This window comes from Xyrauchen texanus, chromosome 28, assembly GCF_025860055.1.
Source record: "Xyrauchen texanus isolate HMW12.3.18 chromosome 28, RBS_HiC_50CHRs, whole genome shotgun sequence".
NCBI classification, from domain to species: domain Eukaryota; kingdom Metazoa; phylum Chordata; class Actinopteri; order Cypriniformes; family Catostomidae; genus Xyrauchen; species Xyrauchen texanus.
The window spans coordinates 26,131,095-26,152,537 of record NC_068303.1 but is presented as its reverse complement, the minus strand read 5'-3'; the positions used below and the strand labels follow the sequence as shown (position 1 = coordinate 26,152,537).

The following is a 21,443-nucleotide window of genomic DNA, read 5'->3' as shown; positions in this document are numbered from 1 at the left end:
ACACCACTGAATCAGCCTTTCTACCTCCCTTCTGTATACAGACACATCGTCATCTCGGATGAGACCGATGACTGTAGTGTCCTCTGCAAACTTCAGGAGCTTGACAGAGGGGTTCTTGGTGGTGCAGTCATTTGTATACAGGGAGAAGATTAGTGGGGAGGGCACACATCCCTGGGGGACACCAGTGCTGATTGTACATGTGCTGGAAATGAATTTCCCTTGTTTCACTAGCTGCTGCCTGTCCATCAGAAAGCTGGTGATCCACTGACAGATAGACATGGGAACAGAGAGTTGGTGTAATTTAATCTGGAGATTAACTGGGATGAAAGCCGCGGAAAGCCGAACTGAAGTCCACAAAAAGGATCCTTGCATATGTCCCTGGTCTGTCCAGATGTTTCAGGATATAATGCAGTCCCATGTTGACTGCATCATCCACAGATTTGTTTGCTCGATAAGCAAATTGAAGGGGATCTAGAAAGGGTCCAATGATGTCTTTCAGGTGGGCCAACACCAGTCTCTCAAATGATTTCATGACCACAGGCTAACAATTGATTCATTTTTTTTGACATTAAGTCATTTTTGAATGGCACTTAAACAAATTCAACGAAGAATGTGCCAAATTGAATTTAAGGCTGGATCTCCACAACTCTTTGATGAAATATGATGAATGTGTCATAGCTATCATGTCCTGAGGTGACCTGCAGCATTTCAGTGCAGTGCCCCAAACAGGTCAGGAGATATAAAAACAAGGTTTGTTTTTTTTGCTTATATCTTCTGAATGGTTTGTCCTAAAATCGTGACATTGCACTCTTTCGATTCTGTGGGGCATACCATTTCAAATTCTACCAATTTGTCTTATGTTGGCCATTTTGGGCATCGTCCATTTTAAATTTTGTTGTAAAATGCTGTATTTTACAAACACATTGGGGCGTCATTACGAAACTTGGTATGTGTCATTGGCATGATGCCCAGAAGGTGTTCAAGTTTCAGGACAGTGTCACCTTGTGGTAAAAAATATCATTAAATATATAAGAATGCTAATAATTTTATCTTATTGTTATAACACTGGTCTTGATAGATTCCTTGGGGTAGTGCAGAGTTCAAGATACCACATTTGTTATGGTCAACCAAACTTCCTGTTGGTTACTATTAATTTAATTGAAAACCTACTTTTTGCAACTTCTCTCAGACAGGCTGTCCGATTTCCACCAAATTTGGCTCAGATCATCTTTAGACCATGCCAACAAAAAGTTGTTCAAAGATTTTTGAAAGACCAAACCGTTCTCAAATAACTCAAAAGTAAATGTAATGACAAGCACTACAAATCAATTGTTAGCCTATATCTCCGCAACGCTTTAGAGTATTCAGACCAAACTTGGTGTGAGTTATTACAACCATGACCTGAGGGTACCTGAGCAGTTTTGGCTTTACAAAAATAAATGTCTATTTGTACTTATAACTTCTGAATGGTTTGTCCTAAAATACTAAACTGGACTATTTAGATTCTGTGGGGCATACCGTGTCGAATGATACAAATTTTGCCTATGTCGGCCATTCTTGAATTTTGTTGTAAAATGCTGTATTTTACAATGTATTGGCAAATCATTGCAAAACATGATATGTGCCATCAGCACAATGCTCTGAAGTTACTCAATAAGGTTTAGGACAGTGCTAGCTGGTGGAATTTTTTTTAATGTTTTTTTAATTAAAAAATATAACAAAATATATAAAAATGCTAATACCTTTTGATAATTTTAGCCTATTGTTATGACACTGGTCTTGCTTAGATTCCTTGAGTCAAGTTGAGTTCAACAATACCACATTTGTCATAGTCGGCCAAACTTCCTGTAATTAATTATTAATTTAACTGAAACCCTAATTTTTCTAACTCCTCCCACAGCGATAATCGAATTTTCACAACATTTTTCCCAGATCATGTAACAACACCAAAACAATCTGTACCACCAAATAATTCCAAAAAACACTTTCTTGATGTCATTTTCAATCATTCCACTCAATTTTATAAAATCTAAAAAATTACTTGTATCTCCTCTTTAAATAATTAACTGTTATTAACAAACTTGCATGTTGATTCAGTCTGATAAATCATTCAACTGAATGAATGGAATCACTCAGGACTGTGTTAACCAAAAGCATTGTTAGCCCAAGTTGTTCGTAAAGACCATTGGTGCCTATGGTATTAATGATCAACTTACAACAATGATGCTTTTGGGAAACAACCCATAACAGTTAATAAATGAACATCTGTATCCCTGCACTGCATTTTTTACTCTTAGTAATCTCTGACTTCAAAATAACAAATGTTCAGTATACTATTCCCTTAACTGGCACTCCCCTTTTTTTGTATATATGTGTAAGGGTGTGGTTTTTGTTTGTGTGTGTGTGTGTGTGTGTGTGTGTGTGTGTGTGTTATATATATTTATAATTTAATTATAATTATTATAATTACATTTATAATCCATTGTTACAGTGTAAATATTGTTAGCAGTGGAAACCCATAATTATTCACATTAATAACAAACATATAAAGTTTTTCTGCCATAAATTATATAGTTTGTTTACACCACTAATGATCCAAAGAGCCCATTCATTCACAATGATCAGTGCCTGTGCATTTAGCTTTCACCCTATTGCTGCTATTAGTCCAAACAGAGAATATGCGCTCCTGCTGGTTTGACATTTATTCCTCCTCAAAACTGTGTGGAATTTATTCCAAAGTACTCAGATTTAGCTAGATTGGAGTGTTTTTTGCATAGATCCATTAAAAGCTGTGTTGAAAGCAGTGTGCCACTTAAAACCAAAGTGACACATTTCAGAGAAAAAAATAATACAAATAAAAAACTTAGAATAACTTAACTGCATAAGTGTGCACACCCTTTTATAATTGGGTATGTGGCTGTGTTCAGAATCAACCAATGATCAAGCTCATGTGAATCAGTACACACCTGTCTTCACCTGAAGTGACTCTGATTATCTCCAAATAAATCTCAGCTGTTCTTGTAGGATTTTTCTGACGTTTTGGTTGCATGCTACTATAAGAACCATGGGCCACAAAGATCTTACAAAGCATCAACGGGATCTCATTGTTTAAAAGGTATCGCTCAGGTGAGGGTTATAATTTTTTTTCCAAGGCATTAGATATACCATGGAACACAGTGAAGACAGTCATCAACAAGGGAGAAAGTATGGCACAACAGTGACATTATCAAGGGGGGCATTACATGGGACGTCCCTCCAAAATTGATGGAGAAGACAAAGAGAAAACTGGTCAGGGAAGCTGACGGCTAACCCCAATGCCACCACCATTGTGTCCTTGAGCAAGGCACTTAACTCCAGGTTGCTCTGGGGGGATTGTCCCTGTAATAATAGCACTGTAAGTCGCTTTGGATAAAAGCGTCTGCCAAATGCATAAATGTAAATGTGAAATGTGTCTTTTAAGAGGCCTACAGCAACATTAAAGGAGCTGCAGCTCTTTCTGCCAAGTACTTGTTGCTCCCTGTATGTGACAATTACCTCCCATATTCTTCATCTATCTGGGCTATGGGACAGGGTGGCAATATGCAAGCCTTTTCTGATGAGAAAAAAAAAACAATAACAAAAAGTCTTTGATGGTCTGCCGAGACCAAGATTTAACTTTTTGTCCAAAATTGTAAAAGGAATGTTTGGCACAAAAACAACACTGCACATCAGCAAAAGAACACCACATCCATGGTGAAGCATGGTGGTGGCAGCATCATGCTTTGGGGCTGCTTTTCTTCAACTGGAACTGTGGCTTTAGTGAAGGTGGAGGGAAACATGCATACCTCCAATTGCCAGTCATTTTTGGCACAGAATCTTCTTCGTCTTCTAGAAAGCAGAAAATAAAGAGATCTTTCAGCATGACAATGATCCAAAGCATGCATCCAAATCAACAAAAGAATGGCTTTTGATTATGAATGGCTGGAAGATTAATGTTTTGGAATTGCCCAGACCTGAATCCTATAGAAAATCTATGGGGTGACCTGAAGAGGGCCCTAACAATTTGACAGATCTGGAAATGTTTTTGCTAAGAAGAGTGGGAAAATATTCCCAAGTCAAGATGTGCCAATCTAACCGACTCCTATCCAAACAGACTGAGTGCTGAAATAATATCAAAGGGTGCTTTAACTAAGTATTAGTTCAGGGATGTGCACACTTATGCAGTTAGGATATTCTAGTTTTTAATTTTTTTCTCTGAAATGTGTCACTTTGGTTTTCAGTGGGATAGCATAGGTTGTAATTTTGACATTAAAGGTGCAAACATTCTGATGATTTAAACCTGCTGTTTTAATAAGGGAGTGTAGACTTTTTATATCCACTGTAAGGTTTGTCAAGTGGAGACAACTTGACAGATCAATTGATCTTGGACTCTATTTGAACAAAAGAAAAAGTAGAAGTAGCCACTGAGAGACTTTTCATATGAAAACACATAGTATATAGTGCAAAAGTCTGTGAAAAATGTTGCATAGTAAGGATTTCAACCACAATAATGCCAATAAAAGTAGTTTTCATTTATCAGTGAACACCATACAATATCTACTAAACATAAAAGCTAAATCAATATTTTGTGTGACTTAGTTGTTGGCTGATACTTTTTTTTTAAATAGCTTTCGGCAGATGAGTGTGTAATGCAGAATAAGCTCCATTTCATTCGTGTGTAAGAGGCGATTATAGCGCTGGAATTTATTTTTAATATTATAACGAATGCTTGTTGCGGCTGTTTTCTGTGGCGTTGAGTGACAATGGGCGGCAGTGTTCTTTCATGGACACAGAAGTGTGCTTGAGTTGGTCATCAAGAATGACTATCTATATAATAATAATATTTGACATTATCTGCACATAACCTAATAAATGTTCATGAGTTGCACCACTTTGTGATGTCAGCCAAAGTTTTTCATATCAGTTTATTTATTATTAATGCTATATAGTAATATAAAACTGTAACAGTTGTGGAAGTAGGAGAAGGCAGACGAAGGTTGAGGATCCAAATGCAGTTATCTTTATTAAACAAACACAAGGAACACCCACGATGGGGAAACAAACATAAAACTAGAACACAGGAACTAGAAACACAGGCTTGGGAGGAACATCCAACCACATTCAAACAACGACTGACAGAGACTGAACAAACAGACAGGGTTTAAATACAAGAATCTGGGACAAAGGGGCCAATGAACAAACAGAACACAAACTAGATGACAAGGTGATTAACAGAAACCAAAGGCAAATTAACAAGGGCAGGTGAAAACAATGAACACGAGGGAAAACAAGACCGTGGAGCTACAAAAGGGACAAAAGTGACAAAAATGGTAAAAAAAAAAAAGGGCAACAAGACAGGGTATACATAACAGAGCCCCGCCTCAAAGGATCGGCTTCCAGACGATCCTAAAAAACAAAGACAAAAAACCCACAAAGAACAAAATGATGGCACCGGGGGCAGACAGGCAGACCAGGGGGGCACAAGAGCAAGGAGGCAGTCCAAGGGGCACAGAGGGCAGGCAGGAAGTCCAAGGGGGGGGCCACGAGGGGAAATGAGACAGTCCACGGGGGCACAAAGGGAGATGAGACGGTCCATGGGGGCACAACGGGCGATTAGGCAGTCCACGGGGGGACAAAGGGACAGGTTTAGATGGCCCGGGGGCTGGCCATAAGGCAAGGATAGGTTCAGGAGGCCTGGGAGCTGGCCACAGGGCAGGGACAGGTTCAGGAGGTCTGGGAGCTGACCTCAGGGCAAGGACGGGCTCAGGTGGCCTGGGAGCTGGCCACAGGGCAGGGATAGGTTCAGGAGGCCTGGGAGCTGGCCACAGGGCAGGGACAGGTTCAGGAGGCCTGGGAGCTGACCACGGGATGTGGGTAGGCTTGGGGGACCTGGGTGGTGGCCGCAGGAGAGGGACCAGCGGAGCCACATGAGGCGGAGCCAAGGAGGACTTCAGAGGCGGAGCCGTAGAAGACTTGGGAGGGAAGCTCAGGAGGCGGAGCTCTGGGAAGCTCGGGAGGCGGAGCTCTGGGAAGCTGAGCTCTGGGAAGCTCGGGAGGCGGAGCTCTGGGAAGCTCGGGAGGCTCGGAAGGCAGAGCTCTGGGAAGCTCGGGAGGAGGAGTCCTGGGAGGCTCGAGGGATGCTGGCTCTTGGACGGTCATGGCTACTGGTGCTGGCTCTTGGACGAGCATGGCTGCTGGCACTGGCTCAGGGACGGTCACGGCTGCTGGCACTGGCTCAGGGACGGTCACGGCTGCTGGCACTGGCTCAGGGACGCCCGTTTTCTCCTCCTCCTTCGAGCGGACGAAGTTGGCCGTGCTGGCTCGTTGACAGCGAAAGGCGTGGGGGTTTGCTCTCTGACCGGAGGGGCTGGCATGACAGGAAGCGCTAGGGACGACTGGAGTCACCGCCATGGGTGGAGAGGTAGGGTCCTCCTCAACGATGCCCACGGTGAACAGTGAGCCGCAGACCAGCAACGTTGCCTCCAGGAAGTTGCGGAGAGTCCAGCCGCGCGTTGCCTGTGGCAACCGCTCCTTCAGTGAAGCGTTTAAATTGCCCCTGAAGAAGACCACCAAGGCTGAGTCCGGGAAGTCTGAGATCTTTGCCAGGTTCAGGAAGTCGCGGATGTGGTCTTCTATAGGGCGGTCTTCTTGCTTTAAGCAGAGCAGGTGGTAGTTAGCTCGCTGAACCGCTGGATACATTGTTAGGTCAGTCGTTCTGTAAAGGTTGTGGAAGTAGGAGAAGGCAGACAAAGGTTGAGGATCCAAATGCAGTTATCTTTATTTATTAAACAAGCACAAAGGAACACCCACAATGGGGAACACGGGAACACGGGAACACGGGAACACGGGAACACGGGAACACGGGAACACGGGAACACGGGAACACGGGAACACGGGAACACGGGAACACGGGAACACGGGAACACGGGAACACGGGAACACGATCAAACAACGACTGACAGAGACTGAACAAACAGACAGGGTTTAAATACAAGAATCTGGGACAAAGGGGCCAATGAACAAACAGAACACAAACTAGATGACAAGGTGATTAACAGAAACCAAAGGCAAATTAACAAGGGCAGGTGAAAACAATGAACAGTGAACACGAGGGAAAACAAGACTGTGGAGCTACAAAAGGGACAAAAGTGAAAACTAAGGAGTACAAAAGTGACAAAAATGGTAAACAAAAGGGCAACAGTGGAACAAGACAGGGTATACATAACAAAAACCTAGTATAAAACATTATATTTAAATATGAAAAAGATTGCGTCATCACAGTCTGTGAAAAGGGTCCATTGGAAGTAATATAAGACTAGACAGAAGGCAAACTTTGTTTCCTTTGATGTTAGAAATTTAAGATATTTCCTTTGTTCGTGAAAGAAAAAGGGCTTTTAACAGTAAAGCATTTGAACCCTCAAAATGCCACAGGTAATCCTGTGGAAGTACACTGCCTGTTTGTCATCTGCATTCCTCTCAACTGGCCTGCATCATTATCTGCTCTGCCAGGAATCATTTGTTCCTCAGTAGTTTGAAAACACATCCAGAGGATTCACTCTGTGTACCATCCACTGTCCATAGGCATTTGTGTTGCTTGGAAATTTCTATGGAAAGGGACGCAAATCTAAAAAAACAAAAAACAAAGACAATTTGGTGTAAATTTGCTGTCTCTCTCTCTCTCTCTCTCACACACACACACACACACACTCTTCACTAAACTTATTAACTGAGTTCCCCATATCTTTTGACCAGTGCATTTTCATGACTTTTCCAGTTGTTTGAGATTACTGGCTAAGTTTTTTTTTTATATATAACATTTTATCGAGATTGCTCTAACAAAGGGAAATTTTTAGCCAATTATATATATCAATAAGAAATAAAACAAGGATCTAAATTCACTAGAATTGTTTAATGCGTTTAAGAAAAATTAAGGAACATTTATCCCAAAATAACTAACTACAGATGAAATTATGTAGTTTGTAGGGTTTAAAAAAAAATATATATATATATATTATATATAATTATTATTATTATATATATATATATTATTAAATTAACCTCAGGATTATAATTTTCTTTTGTGTAATTACAAATATTAAACATTACTGTTCATTAATGTATAACATTAATAATAAAAAAACAACAATAAAAGGAAAAATAAAAATACAGAAGTGCCAGGAGAAGGTAAAAATAGAAGCAAAATACAGGTATAAAATAAATTTATAATTCAAGTAATTAATTCACAAATGTTTAAGGTCTTTAAAGCTTTTTTATTTAAATAGTTTCTAATATTGTCAATGTACAGCTTTACTTCAGTCAGTAAAACCATAAAGTTGTTTTTTTTTTATTAGTGAATTTGCATTTATGAATATGAAATTTAGTCAGAAATAGAATTAGATTAATTTTTCATCTTTTTTTGGATAGTCGATGAATCCAAAAAGTAAATTTTCCTACAACAGTGAAAAATATCTTAAATGGTGAATATTTTCATTGATGTATATGTATATATATATACATATACATTATATATATAATTATATATTATTATTAATATATTTTTTATATTACGTCACAGTGTAACTGAATAAATTCAATGCCAAAACAAATCACTTTATTTCACTGTTGTCATAATCATCATCTTTTTAAATTTCTGTAAATAATAACTTGCTGGATAGAATCTATGTACACGTTTACAAGTGTATTAATAAGTAACACGCTTATAAGAAAACTGCTCAGTGCAATATGATTGATTGTACATTTGACAAATAGAAAAAAACCAGAGAGGCGCAAGCCAATCAAAACATTAGTTAAGGGAAAGAGGGCGGGGTTATTTTGGAGCCTAGTTAAGATTGGAAGTCACGCGGTCGTATTATGCGGTCATTGTGGCTTTGAGTACGTGAGGTGAGTTAAACTTGTTGAAAACAAAATGACACAGCCCTTGTCGTATTTGACTTAAATAAGTGTATATGTGTGTGTACTCGAAGTGAGGAGGTGTAGCGTGCTAGCTTTGTATTAACCCTGCCATATGTTAGCTTACTAGCTATAGCACGTCAGTCGAGTTAGTAAACAACAGCATTCGTTTGTTGGTGGTGTGAAGTAGTAATCTGCTTGGTTTGCTTTTCAATGCTGATTTCTTTCAGATCCTCTTCATTGAGGGCGTCGTGAGTTTTCTCCCTAGGGTTTATCACTCTGCTTCGCAAGGTGTAACCCAACCCGCCAGGCACCCGCCGAGTCCAGCCCTATCTAGCGGTTCAAACTAAACTGAACAATCTTAAACCAGAAGTTCACCTCTTTTCAGGGCGACCAGCGGTGTGTTTATGTCGTTGTTTTGTGAAAACGGCGAGTACCTGGACGACAGGAGCTACGGATGGGAAAGGTACGTTGATGTAGTTGTTTCCAATGTATATTTGTTCTCTCGCGGTTGCGTGTGCTCTCGCGTTAGTTGGTATGTGAAATCATGAGTGTGATTGTATGCATATCAGTCTTAATGTATTGTATACTGCACCGAATAAAATGGCGTCCTGTTTCCATTTCTCCTATGGTGTGACGCACTCTGCAGCATGGGGTTGCTCAACTGCGGCCTGTTTGGGGATGCATCCTATTGCCATGCAGCCACATGCTTGATTATTGCACCTAAATATCCTATAAATTATATAATCGTCGTTACATACGCAGTAATTAATGATTATACCAACGTTTACTGTCCATTACAGCATATTAATGGAGTAGATTGTAAATGGGTTTTACAGAACATGAGTTGCCTGATATCACTATGACAGGTGTTCATAAGATAAGTGGGCAGTCATTTAACATTAACCTCGATTTCCCTGTCTGCTGTTGTTGATACCAGTTTTTAAGGCTGTAATGGTATCAAATTGTCTCTTAATTATTCCTCTCATTTTGTCTTCCATTTCACAGTGCTATAGTGCAGCTGCCGGAACCTGTTTGGGGGGAACTTAGTCAACGAGCTCGAAGCCTGGAGCCTCAGTGGCCGTACCCTTTTCATGTCAGAGACAGAGTACTCTTGCAGTTGTTTATGTCATCCCCTCCTCTCCACACAGAAGATACCAATAATAGCCAATTCAAGATCTTCTCGTCTTGCTGATAAAACATACGGGAAGCCAAAATGTCCATCAATGTCAACCGCAGCGTGTTAGACCAGTTCTACCGCTATAAAATGCCCCGTCTGATTGCAAAGGTGGGTGTTGATTAACGTGGCCCATGCACAACCAAAACTAATGTTTAGTACCAGTGTCTGTCTGAGATTAATTGTTTTAACCAGGGCTTTCAAGCGATTAAATGTTTTAATTGAATTATTTGTACACACACACACACACACACACACACATTTATATATATTTGGCTGAGATAGGCCCTGAAATGACTGTCAATGTATAATAATTAATTATAAATGGATAAATAACTGTAAATACAATATATATATATTATAACTAAATAGAATAATTCAGATAATTAAAATGCATTATTGTTGTAAAGCACTGATAAGACAATAGAAAAAGTGGAGGCAATGTATTGTTTATTTCCATGTTATTGAACATAAGCCTATCATTGCCCTCCAATCCATTTTGCAAATGAATTTGTCAATCTGTCAGAGATGGATTTATTACAAGGGCTTTTCAAAGGACATGTCCATGTCAGACGGATGCTTTTGGACCATCTAAATCTTGTTGCATTGCGTCAAACGCAGCATTTTTGTGTGTCAAGAAAAACCCATCTCCAGATCCTTGCATTCGGAATTGCGCTCCATCCAGCTGTGTTTGAATGCAAGAATGCCTTCTCATATCGTGCTGTCATTAATGACTAGCAAGACTGAGTTTGGTTTATTCTCTGTACAGCTGCATGTTGCCTAAACAGCTGGAGTTTCACTTACTGTCCCCTAGGGCTGTCAACTGTTCTGAGAAACTAAATTTGAATTTTCACCTTAAATATCACCAAAAATCTCATTAAATTAAAATGTTAAAGTCACCAAATGTTTTAATTAACGTTGTTTCCTATGTCCACAAGAAGGTGCAATGACTACATATATGTATAGTGTTGTATTATTACAAAGAACATTCATGGCTGTTAAAAAAAGAGCATTTTATTTTAAACTAAAGTGCATAACAAAAATAAATACATTTAGCCAGTTCACATTCTCAAATGTTTGGTAAAATAAGGGGGGAAAAGCTTCAGTTCTGTGTTAAGATGGTGCTGCTCTCAGTGCCACAGTACTACCCCAGGCTCAAGCTTTATAATAACAGCGATACCGCAGCATTTTTCATTCAATAAAGTTGTATATACAGTAGCAATATTCCTATATAGTTGTGGTATTCGGCTGAACTCGGTGGATACCTGGCTCAGACTACGATCCCAGGCAGGGGCTGTTCAAATGGACACCATACAACAGAATGAAACTGAACATGAGAAAATTGAACTCAATTCAAGTTTCCAAATTGAACTCCTTTCCTGACAAAACATTTTTAAAACCTATTGCTTAATCTCAGAAATGCTGTTAAGATAGCAAGACGTGACGGCCAAAGACCTCCACCTAAAAGGGGCCGTTCACAACGAGTGCTTTTGCATTCACACATTGTTTTCAATTGGTTTTATATGTAAACGTGCTTGTCAGATGTCTTTAACCATTTCCCCACATTTTATATTTTATTCAGCATCTCGTGAAGGAGCGCTGTGTTTTTAAAAGAACTTCAACCTTTAAAAATGCGTCTCGAGACGCCAGTGTTTCTTTAAACCGTTGCGCTGCATTTAGGATTTTTAAGAACAAGAATAAGTTTGGTCTGAAGTCATCCTTAGTGCTTGGCACACATCCAAAATTAAGTATTTTAAGCTTGAATTGCACCAATGTTAGGAATATTCCTTGTACAGATGACGACATGTTTATTTGCTTAATATTGTTTTTAACATGTTATTTTTTGTCATAATTACACAGAATTGATTCAGTTAATTGGCAACCCTAGTTTTAACCATAGGGAAAACTTTTGTTAATCGGCTTTGACAATTATTGACCTATCCCTGTAATTATGGTTGATCCACACCAAGGTTTAGGGGCCTAAATCATGTTTATTTTTCTCACCAGGTGGAAGGCAAGGGGAATGGAATCAAGACCGTCATTGTCAACATGGTTGATGTTGCCAAGGCTCTGAATCGGCCTCCAACATGTGAGCATTGTATTTATTAGCCATTTAATATATTCTGATTGGATTGTGGCAAAAAGACTTTATGCTGTAACATCTGTTTAGATCCCACCAAGTTCTTTGGTTGTGAGTTGGGAGCCCAGACCCAGTTTGATGCCAAGAATGACCGATACATTGTCAACGGATCTCACGAGGCAAACAAACTGCAAGACATGCTAGATGGATTCATTCGCAAGTTTGTGCTATGTCCTGAGTGTGACAATCCTGAAACTGATTTGGTAAGTAAACAAGCAATCCTCCATTTAAATGTCCATTTAAAAAAAAATTATAATAATTATATTTGAATTATTCAGTGAAGATAATATACTAGATCAATGAGCCACTCAAGGCTGTTAGTTAGTGATTTTAATAATAATGGAAATAAACAATTATTCTGCCTTGTAATATAGTTAGTAAAGGCTGTCTACACAGGGTCTCCGTGGGTCATTAAAAAGTATTTAATACTTTTTAACAATCTGGTGGAAAATAAGGCCATAAAAAGTCTTCAATTACAATACCAGAGTTTTTGTTTTTTGTTGAGCTTTTCCCTCTTTGGGTCAAAAAGTTGATAGAAAACCTTTCATGCCTCGCAGAGAATAGAGTGGGCGCACTGCTTTCATGTGTGTTCAGTGCAAAGTCTTTCTAGTAAGTTACATCTGACTGAAATAATGGAGTGTGACACATTTTGTGCATCTGTAGCTATAACTGGCACTGTCCTGTGCTTTTACTCTGCAAAGTGTGAGTGAAGATAATGAGACGAGATGCCGTTGACATTTTTCAAATAAAAGTCCCACGTTGAATTAACTCATTTCTAAATTAATACAAACATGAATTGGTGGAAAAAGTTAGTAAAATATTTTACAACACAGAATATTTTAGGATATCGCACGTTATGGTGAAATTACTTGTATTCAAAAGTTTTTTTATAAAAAAATACAAATAATTGAAGATGAGTATTAATGTCTTCTACATTGATAATGGTACATATTAAACGGTCTATATGCAGTTTGGAACAAAAGACAGCTTTGTTTGTGATATCTGGAGAATATATTTGAGATCTGGTGGTAGCACTTTCCACCACTGAGGAACAGAGAATTTGAATGATCGACTGCGTCTTTGTGATACATTGCAGTGAAACCATCAGGTGTCGCTTATTCTTAAATTGCAGGGAGCGAGACGGGACATAGACCTGGAGTAGTGAATTAAAGTAAGACGGTGGTGTACAATCGGCTGGCCAGATTCAAAGCCAAGTTATTATACAAATCTAAAAATGTGTCACAATATCACAGAAAATGAGATGACCATGTTTATCCAGATTTTAAAATGTGAAACAATGTTAAATAAACACTGCCCTTTCCCCCAAATTAAAGGCTCCAAGTGAATGTGAAGTAAATACTACAGAAATATATTACTATTAAATAAGAAGCAAATCTAATCCTCATAATAATTCCATTTTATATTATAATAAAAAACTTGAAATGAACCCACATTGATTATTAATAATAAAATATAATATTCAAACAGGTTCCAAAAAAGTGGTTGGTAAAGATGTTGGCAAATACTGCTTTTTATAAGGCCAACCGAATTGGTGCAAATAAATAAATGGCAACCGATTCATTACAGGCTGAAGTTATGTGGTGTTTCAGAACATTTGTAAAGCATTTTAACATTTGTAAAACAAATATATTTGCCAGCTTTTACAATGTTCACCGATATAGCAAAAATATAGCTCAGATAAAGCAAAAAGTTTCACGTGTGGCATGACGGCATATATAATTTGATTTGGCCTAGTTTGGAGGAGAAGCTTGTTAGTAGTATTAATTAATAATGCCGGGCCATTTGAGTTCATGTTTGACGAGAGCCTCAATGAGTGCACTGAAAAACAAATGGATGTTTCTGTAAGTGTTTTGGTGTGACATCCAGTCGAGGAACCTTGTGTATAATAATGAACATAAGCCTAAGTAATTAACTTTTAATAACTACTGTAGATGTCTGTATAAAAATACTCTCAGTAGGCATACAGTATAAAACCAGCCCTTTTCTCTTGCATTTGCAGCGTGTCATGTTAATATGTGACTTCATATTGCATCTTGTGGTGGGTATCTATTTGCATTAACCCCGATAGTGATTTAAGTAACAAGCAGGTCTTAAATATTTTTGAAAAGGGTATTAAATTGGATGAGCTGATACATGCAGATACCTTGCTACAGTTCCAACTTTGCACATTGATTCAGAATGATAGATGTTGGACAACTAGGACATATCACAATTTTAATCTAATTAATTGTGTGTTTATACATTAATTTTATCCCACATATGTCACATTCTGCGTTTTTATAGTTAATTCAGTTTTTATCAATGGATTCCGCGATTCTGTCCATGTTTTCCACAACGCAGAAATCATAGGGCCCTACCCATAATACTTTGGGTATATACTTCGTGAAGGTGGGTAATACAATCTCACTTTGATCAAGGCCAATTGATGAACATCTGAGTTCTGATCAAAATTGTGAGCAGGATGTCCTTGGTGCACTGTTGAACTGGTTGCCCTTTATGGTTTTGTGTTATAATGTGATGAGTATGCAGGTCTCTTTAGGGTCACCCACATAGCCTGTATGTGCTGAGATTGTTTTGCAGGTGCAAAGAGAATAATGGCGGTGTCATTAGCTGTTTACATGGCCACATTCAGTCTCTCATGGCTGTTTATTGTTAAAGTTCAAAACCAATAATGGAGCCTTTAACAGAAGGGGCTTTGTCTTCATTTTTCAGCAAAAGCAGTTGTTTTTAACTGAATGTGCACTGTTTTTTTTGCCACTTTCATTTCTCTGCAGTATAGTACCGTATGACTTGCAGCTATTATGCATGGTCTCAGCTGGCCTAGTTTCTGTCTCATGCTGTAGTCTTCTTTGTAGTGTTACTCTAAGGCTCTCCACCATAAATAAGAAATAACAAACAGGCCAAAGCATACAAAAGTCTCTCCACAAGTTTCAGCTACAGAAAACTAGAGGTTGATTGATCATGAGAGCTGTAATTTGTCTTATAGCTTTTTAAATTTTATTCTGGGCAAGATAAGGAGCTGCATTTGCAGCCTGTTGCAGTAAATAATATTCCGGAATTTGTTTAAGGTCTTATCATACCTTTTCTTTTTTAGCACATTAATCCCAAGAAGCAGACCATTGGAAACTCCTGCAAGGCCTGTGGGTACAGAGGGATGTTGGACACCAGACACAAACTGTGCACCTTCATTCTGAAGAATCCACCAGGTAAATGCAGGGATAATAATTATTGCTGTTTATTCTTGGGTAGTGAAAAACAATGATATTATGAACATATTCCTGATACTGTATATATTAGCCCTTTAAGAAAGGTTGTTAAAGATTTCCTGTTTTAGATGCATACCCAAAATTAAAGGTTTATAACTTTACAAACACTTTAAAAAATGTAATGATAATTAGAGACTCTAAGCCTAAGAAACTGCTGGAGAAAAAAAACTTGAGCCAAAAATGTACTTTTTTCTGATTTGACATTATATATCTTTGGGTGTAAATAAGGAATAATATATAATCTGGTGTTGAGACGACAAAGCAATCAAAAAAAATGTATCCTAGTGTCCAAAAACATCTCTAAACAAATAAAACGATTGTATTACTCATGCAAACACAATAATGATTAAAGGTTTGCACAGCATGCAGACATTAATTTAGTAATGAGATTTCACAGAATGAGTTTCATTCTATGCCACTGGAATCTTTGTTGAATCTGTCATGCACCATCTCCTGGTAGCCCTACACCTATCAGCCACAACATTAAAACCACCTGCCTAATATTGTGTAGGTCCTCCTCGTGCCACCAAAACAGCACCAACCCACATCTCAGAATAGCATTCTGTGATGATATTCTTCTCACCACAATTGTACAGAGTGGTTATCTGAGTTAGCGTAGACTTTGTCAGTTCAAACAGGTTTGGCCACCAGTGCGTAAAATCACGCAGATATGGGTCAGGAGCTTCAGTTTATGTTCACATCAACCATCAGAATGGGGAAAAATGTGATCTCAATGATTTGGACCATGGCATGATTGTTGGTATAATGTGTATTTTACTAAATTTGAATACTAATTTGAAATTTAAGTCTTGTTGCATTGAATCGTGAATCTCGTATCGTATTTTGAACCACATCGTTTGTGGGAATAATTTTTTTTGTGGGATGTGTTTGAGTAGCATGTGCTATAGTGGTGATTCAAACACTATTTTCTTGTGACTCCTGACACAAACAGGCATGCTAATTGAAGTTCACAAAGTGTCCTCTTGCTGTTTTGTTAATGTGCTCTCTTATCCTGTTGGAGCAGAGAATGAAAGTGGATCTGTGAAAAAGGAGAAGGAAAAGAAGAACCGAAAGAAGGACAAAGAGAATGGCTCAAGTGGGGGAGAGGCTGGTGACCATAATGACATAGATGCCCCTGATGCTGTGGTAAGTGCTGGTTTGAGAGCATCTTCTACAGTGAAGATTATTTCAGTCTGTACAATGTAGGATATCAGTGTGTCAAAACGTAAAGCTTTTATAGGCCAGGTTATTAGATATGCTAAGACTAGCCCAGGACTTTGGTGTCTGGAGTGCTTGTGTTGAATGTGAGTTTGTTATTGCAGGATGGGGATGATGATGATGAAGACTGGGCTGAGGAGACCACAGAAGAGGCCCAGCGTCGCAGGATGGAGGAGATCAGCGAGCATGCCAAAGGCCTCACACTCACCGAAGACTTGGAGAAGTCGCTGGAGGAGAGGGTCAACATATTTTACAACTTCGTGAAGGTGTTTGTCTAATCTTACTGCAAAACTTGCAGAAGATTGCCTTGGTTGGGACATTTGATTTGGTTAATTTACATAGCGCACAATATGCTTATCCAGTAACTGACTTTGTCTTCCTTTCTAAAGCAAAAGAAGGACTGTGGATCGATTGACTCTGCAGATAAAGAGATTTTAGCTGAGGCTGAGAGACTGGATGTGAAGGCCATGGGTCCTCTCATCCTAAGCGAGCTGCTCTTTGATGAGAACATTCGAGAACAGATCAAGAAGTACAAGCGCCACTTCCTCAGGGTATGTCCCCTGTGCTCAGTTTGTGTTTTTCCCCAGACATCTGAAAACATTTGTAATGGTTAGAAAATGAAACCGAGGCACCAAATGCAAAGCTTATTCCTGTTGGTAAAATACATTGCATTTCAATTGCTACAAAAAAGACGTTGTTTGCGTTTCTGAGTGATGGATCTTATCTATCCACAGTTCTGCCACAACAATAAGAAAGCTCAGAAATATCTGCTGGGTGGATTTGAGTGCCTGGTGAAGCTGCATCAGAGTCAACTCTTGCCACGAGTCTCCGTTATACTCAAAGACTTGTATGATGCAGACCTGGTGGAGGAAGATATCATCCTTGCATGGGCTGAAAAGGTAACCTACCTACTCAACACACGACTATATAGGGCCGAGTAAAAATAGTTTTTCTGTATTTGAATTACCTTGAATATTGAATTTAAAATGCTAAGTTTGATCTTTAACTCCAAGCAGTAACCCTGTACAGTGCGAGTAAATCCCTCGCATATGGACTATAATATTTGTGATTAGCCAATGGCTGATAAATGTTCAGATTTACTTCACTAGTGATTGAGTGGTATAGTGGCCAAAGATGAGATCCCTGCAATCCATTTGTCATTGAATTATGTCTTTAATATGCTTTAGGTTCTTTACACTCAGTTGATGATAAAAATGTAATTTTAATAAAAAATAGCAGTAAATGTGCGCTCTTATCAAAACACTTCTGTGACACTTGCTGAACTGCTGGTATTCTGAAAGAGAATGTACTGTTTTAGCACCTGTTCTACAAATCAATGTAAATAGTGTGTGTGTGTGCGTGTCCTATAATGGTCTGGACGGCAATATCTATTATAGCGCGATCTAATTTAGAAGGGCGTTTTGTTCCTTTGGTTAAAACGTTTTCTTTTTCCATGGAATTGCCCAACATATGCATTTTCTGTATATGATAGAACATTATAAATTTATACCAAGCATCTAATATGTGAGTTCTGTTGTTTTGAACTACAAAAATGAAAGTGGAAAAATGTTTTGGAAGTACAAAATAACCTTTTTGTCACATCAGTTATCCTGCTATGATATTCAGTTATTTATTATCTTTTCATCTCCACTGGGGCTGGCCCTTTTATGAAATGAGTCATGAGTTCAACAGATCCAATCCAGGTATAATGGGAATAATTTTGTTAGAACAATAAAAAAGCTTTTTTACCTCCTTAGTGCATTTTTAAAGCATGAATCCTGAAAATGCTGATCTGATGACAAATCAATCAATACCCTATCTTTATACCCTCTAGACTTTCTAAAATGACATGTGGACTGAATTCACACTGCCACTGCAAGATCTAATGCTTCGTTTTGGCATTGACATGCATCAGATGTTTATTAAAACATCTGTGTGACCATACAGAAGTTTTACTGTGATTGGTGATTTGACATTTGTTTTTTGATGTCTCACATCTTTAATATTAATCACTCTACCTCTATCGCTCAGTCGTGGCACACATTAAATGTATCTGTCATGTAACTGGCAAAATTCTGAATTAAGAGGAGAATCTAATCAGATTTCAGATTATTATCGGTTTTAGAACCACGTTTGAAAATGGACCAAATCAGATGCCAAAAAGTATTTTTTGCTGATTACAAGCATGCATCAAAGTCAAATCTATACCAGTTGTCTGTGGTTGAATTGGCATAAATATAGCTTCGGGTGGAAGGCAGATTCGGTTAGTTACCAGTTGCTAGGCAACACTTGAACTCGTTTAACCTGTGTGTCCAAAGGGGATGCGTTATGGTAAATTTAGTCACTGGCATACTGCTTGCTAAAGCCCAATCTGATTACTAATGTTTCTACTATAGGTCTCTAAGAAGTATGTGTCCAAAGATTTGGCTAAGGAGATTCATGCCAAGGCAGAGCCCTTTGTTAAATGGCTTAAGGAGGCAGAAGAGGAGAGTGAAGGCACTGAGGAAGAAGCGGAAGAGGACAAGGACAATCTTGAGGTAACAATTAAGATGTTATTTGTTCTGTTACCTGACTTTAAGAAAATTCAAAAGATATGGTATACAGAGTTTCAGTTTCTTTAATCAGCATCATTGCTGGAAAGGGCAGAAATTCACTCTTCCCCTTTTTCCCAGGTGGTATATTCGTCGTCCGCCCGTGAGCTGAAAATGGAGACCACAAAACTTGAAAAGCCAGACCATGAGGAGGACATTGATATTGATGCTATTTAAAGATAAACCAAAAAGCTTAAGTTGCCTCTTAATATATTGCTACGCTTATTTTTGTGAGACGCATGCCTTGTCACCTCCATTGGCCTTCTCTTCAGCTGAAGGCCTGGGTTGGTGCTCTGCAGAAAGCCTCTTATTTTAGTTTTCTCACCAGCTCTCTTGATGAATTGTTGCTGTTCTTCTGCATGGATTTCTTAGATTATAGAGCATATAATGCACATGATATCCCCTTGTATTTTTGCAACTAATAAAGATTTTTGCCTGTGAATTCAACCTGCTGTCCAGTTGATTCTAATGCTTTTACTATTTTAATCAGTTAGCATAGTATCGTTTTGTCATTATAAAGTCTGTATGGTCCACTTTGCAGCTTATAGCCAAAAATCACCATCTTGGAGCGGAAAAGGCTGCCTTAAACAAAATGACCAACTACACTTGGTATTTTTTTTTTTCCAGTGGTGTGAAATCCATACCATATTAATTAGGAATGTCATGAAATGGTCGTAATGTTATTTTCTCAATACTTTTTTTTTTAAAAGACATTAACATTTGCTGACATTTACGTCAGAAGGCTGATTTGTAACAGCTTTTGGAGATACCATAAGGGGTCATATAAAATTTACTGTACTTAAAGGAATGTTCCAGGTTAAATACAAGTTAAGCTAAATCAAAATAATTTGTGACTCGTCCCTCTTTATTAAAAGCACAAATTTGTGTTTCAGTCAGGCCCTTACAATGGAAGTGTATGGGGACCATATTTGGATAGTTTAAAGGCAGAAACTTTAAGCTTATTTCATAAAAGCACTTGCATTAATTATTTTGTTAAAACTTGTGTATTATTTGAGCTGGAAAGTAGTTTAAATTGTACATTTTACAGTTGTTTTAGGGTTTGTTGACATTACGTCATCATGGCAATGAATGTGTAAAATTGGCTGAACTTTACAGTAAGTAATTTTATCTCACACAAATAATTTTACACACGTCTCGTGAGTATACTTTTGAAACCAAGTATTTTAATGTTAATTTTTTTTTTTTAAGAAATGAGGGGCGAGTCAAAATAAATGTACATATTAATCAATACTTTGCTACAAATGTTGTCGATTGAGCTTTAACTTATTTTGAACCCGGAACATTCCTTTAAAAAAAATAGTTTAGCCAAAAATGATAATTCTCTCATTTACTCACCCTCATGTCATCTCAAACACAACTTTATTCTGCAGAACACAAACAAACATATTGTAATATAGATATGTCTGTTTGACTATACAATGCAAGTAAATGGTGACCAAAAAGGATATAAAGGTAGTCTAAAAGGCTTTAGTAGTTTAATCCATGTCTTCTGAAGTTTTGGGTAAGAACAGACCAAAATATTACTCCTTTTTCATGGTACGATCATGATTTCAAGCTCTATTACACTTACTATTGCTTCACACATGCGTAGAGCGCTAGATGGCACAACAAGAAGTGTAATCAAGCTTGAAATCATGATCTTCGAGGAAACTGCTGATGTGAAGATTTATAGTGAGTTACATTTTGGTCTTCACACCCAAAATCGATTGGATCGCTTTAGAAGACATGGATTAAACTACTAAAGTTGGATTGCTTTTATGCTGACTTTTTCTCCTTTTAGGTGTTTGGAGTTCTGGTCACCATTCACTTGCATTGTGAGGACAAACAAACATTGTATCTACATTAAAATATCTTTGTGTTCTGCAGAAGAAAGTCATACTAGTTTGATACAACATAATGGTGGGTAAATGATGAGAGAATTATCATTTTTGGCTGAACTATTCCATTAATACTAAATTATTGTCTCACCTATCACCCCTACATTTGTGCAGCTGGTGGGTAGTGTTCAGTATTCGAAAACATTTCTGATTATGCGTGTAAAAGGCATCAATCCCAAGACAAATATAAACAAATAAACACTG

General features: G+C 38.2%; 1 protein-coding gene across 1 annotated transcript; it reads left to right on the top strand.

Annotated features, from left to right (window-relative positions):
• Positions 1 to 8,843: 8,843 nt before the first annotated feature.
• On the top strand, positions 8,844 to 21,438 carry eif5 (eukaryotic translation initiation factor 5). Its single transcript, XM_052096348.1, has 12 exons — positions 8,844 to 8,919; positions 9,159 to 9,394; positions 9,937 to 10,216; positions 12,113 to 12,194; positions 12,276 to 12,448; positions 15,361 to 15,472; positions 16,557 to 16,678; positions 16,855 to 17,016; positions 17,140 to 17,301; positions 17,485 to 17,649; positions 19,147 to 19,287; positions 19,423 to 21,438. Exons 3-12 carry the CDS (start codon positions 10,145 to 10,147, stop codon positions 19,516 to 19,518), a joined length of 1,287 nt encoding a protein of 428 aa, XP_051952308.1. The 5' UTR covers positions 8,844 to 8,919; positions 9,159 to 9,394; positions 9,937 to 10,144; the 3' UTR covers positions 19,519 to 21,438.
• The last annotated feature ends 5 nt before the right edge of the window (positions 21,439 to 21,443 follow it).

What these genes read in the sequence shown, in the direction of transcription:
- eif5 (XM_052096348.1), top strand. Translation starts at nt 10,145, where the DNA reads ATGTCCATCAATGTCAACCGCAGCGTGTTAGACCAGTTCTACCGCTAT. An exon ending in TGCCCCGTCTGATTGCAAAG is followed by an intron (nt 10,217 to 12,112) that starts GTGGGTGTTGAT and finishes TTTTCTCACCAG; the next exon opens with GTGGAAGGCAAGGGGAATGG. An exon ending in TCCTTGCATGGGCTGAAAAG is followed by an intron (nt 17,650 to 19,146) that starts GTAACCTACCTA and finishes TTTCTACTATAG; the next exon opens with GTCTCTAAGAAGTATGTGTC.